Source organism: Crassostrea angulata, chromosome 9 (genome assembly GCF_025612915.1).
Source record: "Crassostrea angulata isolate pt1a10 chromosome 9, ASM2561291v2, whole genome shotgun sequence".
Lineage (NCBI taxonomy): Eukaryota > Metazoa > Mollusca > Bivalvia > Ostreida > Ostreidae > Magallana > Magallana angulata.
In genome coordinates this window covers 28381148-28390674 of record NC_069119.1, presented here as the reverse complement: position 1 = coordinate 28390674, position 9527 = coordinate 28381148, and the positions used below count along the sequence as shown (strand labels likewise).

The 9527-nt window shown below is 34.8% G+C and overlaps 1 protein-coding gene across 1 annotated transcript; it reads left to right on the top strand.

Moving 5' to 3' along the window:
- Positions 1-3776: 3776 nt before the first annotated feature.
- Positions 3777-8179, top strand: LOC128163452 (uncharacterized). The gene is made up of 2 exons (XM_052827058.1): positions 3777-3879; positions 6274-8179. The coding sequence occupies exon 2, from the start codon at positions 6274-6276 to the stop codon at positions 7987-7989; it is 1716 nt and encodes a 571-aa protein (XP_052683018.1). The 5' UTR covers positions 3777-3879; the 3' UTR covers positions 7990-8179.
- Positions 8180-9527: the final 1348 nt, after the last annotated feature.

Here is a 9527-nt window from a genome sequence, read left to right as displayed (position 1 = left end):
CCGTTTTGTTGGATAAGTTCATGATATATTTTCATTTCATATATGAAACTGAATTCTCAGTAAAGGTAAACTAAAGCCGAACTCGTAGAAATCATTGTCCGCGCCATATTTTTCTTTCCTTCTCGCCGCAATCCGTACATCCCCTATATAATAACTCACACACATCTAAACAGTTTTTTTCCCAGTATTTCTTTGTTCAGATGTTAAATGAAGTGTCAATTCTCTTCCTTCCCGAAAAAATGCTACCAATATATGGCAGCTTTCCCCGGGAAAATGGCTACACATGTAGTAGATTTTCCCCATGGCTTTATAATAGGTCTTTCCCCCATTGAAATTAATGAAGCCAACAGAGAGGCTCCGAAAGCTCTCGTTCCTTATTGTGATCGGCTTCGGCCGATCACTGTTGTGTCCATATGAGGCATCCGACAAATGCTTCCACGTGCGCACACATTCCGCTTGCATAAGTAGACACTAAGTTCTTATAAAAACTTGAAGTTTGGTTTAGTATTCATATATAACATTTCACTCAGTTTTATGCAAACATACATAAAATACAGTTAGATCTGTTAATTCAAGAATGCACATTTTGTCTCACGCGTAAGAATTTCGATCAAAAGATTCATTCAGTAATGCAGTTGACTTCGATGAACTAACCTCAATCATAAGAAGATGCTCCATGAACTGACCTCGATCTATTGATGTTGCATTATAAATAAAATAATAAATAATATTATGTTGCATAATAGTAGCTAGGAAGACGGCTTGATTTATAAACAAGGTTACGTTATAATGCGACCTCAATAGCAAGTTATGATGACATTCAATGTTTTTCAGCCATATTAAATTATTGTAATACAGCTCTTTCGTGTTAATGCTCTTTGAAGAGCCCTACTCAGTATTCTGAAGAAGAAGAAGAAGATACATTAACATTTAATAATTACGTTAAAAATATAAAACTAGACAAGGAGTTTACGAACGGCTTTCCCCAAATTTATTTCAAGATTAAATTTGTTGACGGTTTATAATGATGAAATTATGGTGTACAGATTTAAAATATTCTATATTTTGTAAAAATACAGTACTTTTTAAATTATTTTACATCAAACTGATCATGTTGATTACTTCTAGCTATCAATATATTATCATTATTGCCGATCATTCCTTTAAAAGGAATACTTGTCTTCTTTTCCATTGCGGTCAAGTTTATGACGGACAATTCGTGGCAATATGTAAATTACATTCATTTTTCATAATAATTGGATATTTATATCTTTTCAACTCTTATTAAAATTAAAATCGCCTACATTTGACTTTATGTGTTGTCTATGTTGTGATGATTACGAAATTTATTACCCTTTGTATCTCCGATGGGCCAAACATGTGCAGTAAATAAAACTGCACCAATTGAAATTTCCGAAATCTTCCTCTCTACTTCTGGGTTATTATCTAGCAGGCAATTAGGTTCAATGGTAGAATGAGAAACTGTGGCCCTGATAGGGTGGGTAAGGGTTGTCATGAAAACTCATTCAAATTAACTTTTAAAATAGATACATATAAGAAGGGTTTAATGTCAAGCGGATTGATATTTCTTTGCCAAACAGATTATTTAAGAAACCCAGACTAGGTTATTATAATACAATGTTAACAGTTTGTAGGCAAATGCAATTAGCTTTTTACAATTAACCAGAATTAAGTACTATTCTTTGCTAAAAATACGCATGCAATGTCAGAATCATTAGTAGGAAGTCTGGAAAAATGTGAAATGGGACCCCTTATGTTTGTAACCATTCACTAAATGCTAGATAAAGCTTTATTCCTCTTTCCATTTTGCAACGTGATTTGAAAAGATACCTTTTTGTAAATTATGTTAAGCGAACAGAAAATACATTGTATAAAATGGTGAAAAATACTGGTCTGCACGTTTCCTATAGCCTGTACAGGCGGTTCATATAATGGAAGTTATTACTTAAATTTAACTTAGTCAAAAGTATAAACTTAAATAATGACTTCTTATACTGTAGGTAAGTAATATGAACTAATTTGCCAGTGTAAATATATTTATCGGACTGTTTTGTGCCTGTTTAGGGACTTATTCGAAATACCCGGAAGTAAGGTTCCAGCAATCAACTAAAGTGGGGGTGTCATAAGTACTTCAGCGATACAAATATTTTGTGACACTAGTACTGATATGATTTTTGACACGATCGCCTTTCTGTTGATACCAAACAGCCAATCATGTAATTATATTTTGAATCCAAGTTGTAATCAAAGTACCGAAGAACTGACGGGAGTTGATTTTATAGATGTTTATATATTTTAAAATCAATGATATGTTATTTTGCAAGACAAGTACATGTAGTTTCGAATCTGTATTTGAATTACGCACATTTTTATAATGTGAATTTTTGGACTTTTTCGACACAAGAATGTTGATAAAAACCCATATGAATCATGTTAAATAATATTTAAAGATAGAATAACTTTAATCAAACTATGTATCAGTGATAGAAATATTTCTGGAGAATTTATGGATCCAAGCAATATTGAACTCTTGTCTCGTTCAACCAAACGCTCGGCTTTCGCCGTTAATCTCCGACAAGCAAGAGCGACTCTCTGCTTGTCGGAGATTTACGGAGACAGTCGAGCGTCGAGTTGAACGAGACTATAATGAACTCTGGTGTAAGAATACATAAAACTACAAAAAATATCTAAATTGTTCGTACAATTTTAAATCTGACTATTTTCAAGGTATTATAAATTTGTTTCCTTGAAAAAAAAATGCTTTAGCATACATTATTCGAATTTATCAATTATTCTCAAGAACTAATTCTTGTCAGCGGCGATGATTTGTGCTTTGATCCAAACACTGTTTCACTTTCGGTTTGTCAGAGTAACTGCATAGGAGAGTTGATTAAAATCAATCCCCAAAAAGTGATTCGAAATTACACCCCAAATGAATGTACTTTATAATATAGTTACTGACCAGCAAAACCAGAACAGGTGCGGATTTAGAGGGTACATGTATATCGCGGGTTATTTCGTACTTAGATCGTAAATATGTAACAAAGAGATTCTATGTGATGCATAAACCAGTTGATACATAAACCAGTTGATGCATCTGTGCATAATTTCTTATATAATTTGTAAATTATTTTTTCTAAGCCGTTTCCAGGCACTATTCTTCTTTTAAGTTTTTCACCTGTTCAAATCTTAAACCTAGGAATGTTGCGCGGTAAATGATTAAATATTCAATGTCAGTGCTTAAATCACATTTTTAGCACATATTGACAATAATTATAAGTAGTTGGCAGTATAATCAGATAGCATTTGGCAGCTTACAGTTGCATGTCTTATATGTATTCCCAAACTGTATACGTATTGCACTGTATGAAAATAATAAGTTTAATTAATGACAACATTTTGTTATACACACGAACAAACTTAAACTTAATTCATAATTTAAAAAATTAGATTTCTTATTTCATGATAGTTTTCTAATAAAATAGAATTTCTCTCCAGACATCAATCGCCTGATTTAAACCAAACTCATTAATATCAAGATTAGGCCCTGTCTATCACTTTGTGTATCAACCGCCATCGTCGATCGCCACTCATTCCGTATTCTGAAGAATAATGCCCATGATAATAAAATTGTTAAATAGATAATTTGTTTCACAATAAAAAAAAATCTGTTGCACGGACGCGACGGCGAGCTGAATACAATTAGCTGTTGTCCCAAAATGGGGGCAAGTTGTCTTCGGTTGAACTGGGGGCGACTTGTCTTGGGGACGAGTTGTCCTGATTCCTTCTTGATTAATCTGAGTTGCCGAGGGTGTCATCCACCCAATATAATTTCAGTGACATTGATACAGTCACACGGTAAGTTAAAATATTTCATAACGGTACAAAATTAGAAGTATACCGTAGTAACGTAATATTGGATTTAGTTTCAGAATATTATAACTCAATGGACAAGTTTAGGCCTATTTGTCAGTTCTTAATACTGAACCGAAAGTAGTGGCCATTTTTTAACATAAAGATATATCTGCATTTTGCATTCACACAATATTTTTTTTAAATACAAATAAACTGCTTTCTTATAACTAAATGACAGGGTTCACAGACAAACGAGGCACACGCTGTTTTATATGTTCATAAGTCCATATTTGATTTGTTAATGGAAACTTTTATGCGCGGTGCATGGTGGGGGGGGGGGGGGGAGGGGGGGGGCGCATTGATAGGGTCACATGGTAAGTTAAGATATTTCATTACAGTATACAGAGTTTGGCATATTCCATAAGATAATATTGGACCCAGCTCCAAAATACTATATGCCATGCAGCAGCCAATGAACAATGGACATTGCTAGTTCTTATTACTGAAACGAAAGTAGTGGTCATTTGACCTGCATTCTCTTCCAGCGGCTCATGCATTACTGCAATATTTTATTCACAAATAAACTGTTTACTTTTAACCAAATAATCTGTGTCACAAACAAAGGAGACGCACGATGTTTTTATTGTGTTCATAAGTCCTAACGTGCGAGTACCCATTATTGCCGAGCACCCATTATTGCCGATTGTAATGAAAACAGCAAGATTACCGCTATCTATTCGTTGTTTTTAGCTAAAAACCAAAATAAACAAATAATAAAATTTTTAAGACACAATAAGAGTTGGTAAGGAAAAAATCTTACTTCAAAATCTCGGAACTCACTTTAACAAAGGTAAGCCTATGGAAACGTATCACATTTGTATCCGTGCGATGACACATGCCACTGATTGTTTGACTTGTAATCCAATTTGCGGACAGGGCATTTTTTGTTTGCGTCTAATTTCGAAGAATATTTACCTCCGGGTTATGATATTTGTCAAAAATAAGCAAGATAATATTTCTACTACACAATATTTAAGAAAGAAAACCGAGCGTCTGCTTGCCTGTAAGATGCCATTTTGTTTCCAACCTGAAGCGGATCAAAGATTTATCCACACGCACCTGAGGTGTAAATCAGAGGCGTTGCTATTAACTTTCACACTTATTATTTTTTTTACTGGACACACTAAAACTTATTTTTGAAAAGTTTTTTAATAAATAAACAATGCATTTATTTAATTTTTAATCATTTGTCCAGAGACATTTGAAGCACATGTTCCTCCGTTTGTGTGAATGTGGCCGCAGGGACATCGAAAAGAATATTGCTTGTAATATGAATGAATTGCGTTTATGATATAATTTTTTATGTTATATTCTTACATTTTATCTTATATTGTTAGATTTTTTTAAAATTTTGACCTTTTTATTGATTAATTACTGAAAAATAAAGAAAGATATGAGCGCCAATAATTGGTACTCGAACTTCCTGTAAATCGAAGGTCATGGACAGGGTTTAATTTTAGCCAGACGTAAGTCGATATTGATAAATAAAAAATAAAAAATATTCCTCAAATTAGATAAATGAACATTGCAAAGATTTGCCTAGAAATTTTTACATAACAGCTTACATGAAGAGTGTAATAGAGAAAAGGTGTATTTTTCGGCAATAATGGGTAGTGGCACGTTAATTTGAATTGCAAAAAGATGCTATAATGCGCGGATCTTAAGGGGTGGAGTAGGAATGGGGGGGGGGGGGGGCTGGAAAGGGTAGCGGGATGTTTTGCTCCTCTTATCAATTCGCGCAAAGACCATTCATCCCTATATAAACACCCTTCGCCCTGACACATTTTGCGCCAGATTTAATCCGTATTATTTTACATTGTCAATTTATTGCAATGTTTTATTATATAAGGTTAATATTGACTTTATTAAAACAATTTAAAAAAAAAATTACCATATCTATTGTTGCAAATTAACCGATAGATTAATTAATTGAGATTAATTGAGACACTCTCAATGTCAAGTTAAAGAGACACGCTGCAATTATTCCTCGAAACCACCCCCCCCCCCCCCCCCCCACTTAAAAAATGTTTGGATCCACGCATGTTTATGTACCTTGCTAATGTAAAGTATTCAGTTTCTGTTGAGCACTAGAGATACCAAGCTAAAGAAAAAGTAGGTTATGCAAATTAAATGCTTCAGTCCCAAATTCATGAAATTGTGACTTAGATGTCAAAATGCATATCTACTGTTTTATGGTTAGACATGTGTTTATACTTGCCTTTTTCACCTTTATTTTGATGGGGATGGGGGACTCCTTTATAATTTTTGATAGCAAAATAAATGGTACGTACAGATTCCTATAACTTTCTTTACAAATGTCCTTTTTTTTGGTTTCAGATGGCATTATATGAATCCCAAATACCACCTGATGCCCAGCACTATTTGGTGTGTGGCACTGAAGACTGTGAGAAATCTTGCCAGTTTTACTGCAATGATTGTCACCAACAAATGTGTGAACAATGCAGAAATGAACATCAGAAGAATAAAAAAACTGAGAACCACGAAGTGGTCCATTATAAACAACGAAAACGGCAACTTCCTGTGGAGAAATGCAAGATTCATTCCACAAAAGACATTGATCTTCTCTGTGAGGAATGCCAAATTCCCCTTTGTTACAAATGCGCAACTACAAAAGAACATCGCGGTCACGTGTTTACTGATCTAGAAATGGTCTTTGCTGAAAAGGTTACACTATGTCACGAAGAAATTGCAAAAATTCGAAATCATTTGGAGCCTACTTCTCAAAATTTGAAAAAGGAAATTGCTGCAGATGTCAAAGAAATAAAGAAGATTATGGAGGATTTAAGAAAAGCCATGAAAGCTGAAGCTGAGTCTTTGAAAAATTTGGTTGACACAGTCACATCAGATAACATAAAACAAACCAACAAAATAGAACAGTCAATATTAAAAACATTAAATGGACAAAACCAAGAAATTGATGCCTATATGAATTATCTCAATGATTTAGTCAAAACATTTTATGGCTACCTATCTCCTTCAAACATAGAACAATTAACATTTGCTCTCAAGTCAGAAGACCTGATCATACGACCCATACCAAAAACATCCAAACCGGTCCCACCCGTATTTACTGCTGGTCAATACAGCAAGGAAGATGTCGCCAAACTACTGGGTAAAATCACTGTTCCCAATACTGAACCAGAGAACAGGAAGATAAAAACCATTGAGACTGCCTCTATACAATTGAAACATGCAGTTAAACAGAGGAAATATGGCGTTAAACAAACACTGTCTCTGTCTTCCTCTGTCACCAAGGTCAGGGAGTACAAAGTACCAGGTGTTGATCGGGTATATCATATATCACTGGGTAAATCAGACAGACTCTGGGTCAGTGATGATAGTGGTAACCTTATCCAAACAGATGTACAGGGTAATCAGCTACAGAAGATACAAACCAATGGTTTATTTGAAGGCTACCACACAGTCACACAGGAGGGAGATCTAATCTATACAGACAGGGACAACAGATTCATCATCAAGATAACACCAGATAATACAATCACCAAATTCATTAACACAAACAACAAGATACCACTCAGCATACACTCCTCCCACATCAACGGGGACATACTGGTGGGGATGATGAATAATGGAGAGGGTAACGTCACCAGGTACAACAAGACAGGGACAGAACTACAGGACATACAGAGGGACAACAAAGAAGAGGTGCTGTATATCTTTCCACTTTACATCACAGAAAACATCAATGGTGATATCTTGGTATCAGATTTTCGCAAAAATGCTGTAGTTGTGGTGAATAAATTGGGACAACACAGGTTCTCCTACACAGGTCAAGTGCCGGTGTTTAATCCCTATGGAATATGTTCTGATGTTCTTGGTCACATCTTGGTGTGTGGTTTTTACAGTGACACGGTTGATCTTCTGGATCAGGACGGTCAGTTCTTGTCTCTACTACTCACAAAACAACAAGGGTTACAGTATCCCAGTAGTCTGTGCGTGGATGATGAGAACAATCTCATTTTGGGACAAAGAAACACCAACACAGTGACAGTGTACAAGTATCTACAGTGAACATTACATATTCAATAACAACAACTTTGTGATAGTGTTCAACTATTATAATAGGTATCTACAGTGTTTATTGAAATGCACATATACAGAATTCACTAAACATGTGAATGGAGGGTCTTTTAAATAATTTTAATAATATACATGTATTAACACTATTTGTTTCTAGTATATACACACCCCATGAAATTAAAATCTGTTATTTATGATATTAGAATATGGTGTGTTTTGTCGCTATGATATGCTTGCACAATTCCAGTAATTAGGACAATGTTTTTGGAAAGACCGAGTTAGTATCTATCGAAGCAAGCTATTTCAAACGACAAAGCGTTGCACATTCATTTAACAGATTGTTTTGGCGTCATGTTATCGGGCCATTAATGCCCGATTTTTATCGAACTAGCAGTTCCCTGTAAATATGGTTTTCCAAGTCAAGCTTTCACGAAAACAAGCAAGATAAAAAAGATAATGACTATATGCATTGTAAACTGCAGACACAGCATACACGGATATGCAACGGTCAACCTCTTTTAAACTTTGTACACTTTCAAATACAATAGAATGACGTGACAATGGTTTTCATGCGCTTTGGTCCGTCAGAATTTTTCGGTGTCGGTAAATGTCGAGCCCTAATGCAATTCAAAGCATTGCACATGGCGTTCTTACATTCTCCCAAAAATCAAAGTAAAACTTTTATAATGAAGACAACACGTTAAATAATGGGAAATGATCCTTAATGGCATTACTGTAATATGAAAAAAACTGATCTAACGCTACTATTTGGTATTGAATCACTGCTAAATTACATGTAATCCAGTGTTGGTAATTTAATTAAAATCTTGCTATATTTAACCAATGCTCCTTCTATACGAAAATGGCAATGAACGATTTTGCATTACAGCAGACTCGGATAGCGCGAGATATTCCGACCGACTACCGAATGGAGAATAGAAATAAATGTTAACATTCCCTTATTATAAATCCTCAAAATAAATCTGTTCCTGTTCCTGTGAATTTTTCTGAGTGACGATGACGATATCTTGGCAATTTTCCCGTTCATCAATTTCAATTGCACCTCTTTCACATGGATATATGTGCGTTTTATTATAAATTGGCCAAATGTGCTACATAAATAGGTTTGGGAAGAATGTCGTATAGCCCTAAGTTCTATTACACAAACACAATTCCACTACGTATACATTATATTTAGAGCTATACACTAAAGACGGGATGATTCTTGGTGGGGAGAGATTTGATAACGGCATATATTACGAGAAAAGCTCAACAATTTAAAAAAAGTATTCGTCACTAGATGGCATGCCTTGAGATATTGCCCTCCATGTTGGAAAAAGTAGCACGCATGGTTGACCGCAATTGTACTACAGACACAACTCAACACAGATTCGATAAAATAGTTGGATTACATAATGAATAAATAAATAAAGACATACATGATATACAAAATAAACTTCAGGATGATCTGATGGGTTTGTTTTGTTGCCTTTGAAGCCTCTTCAATACAAGTCAAACCTTAAACGAGG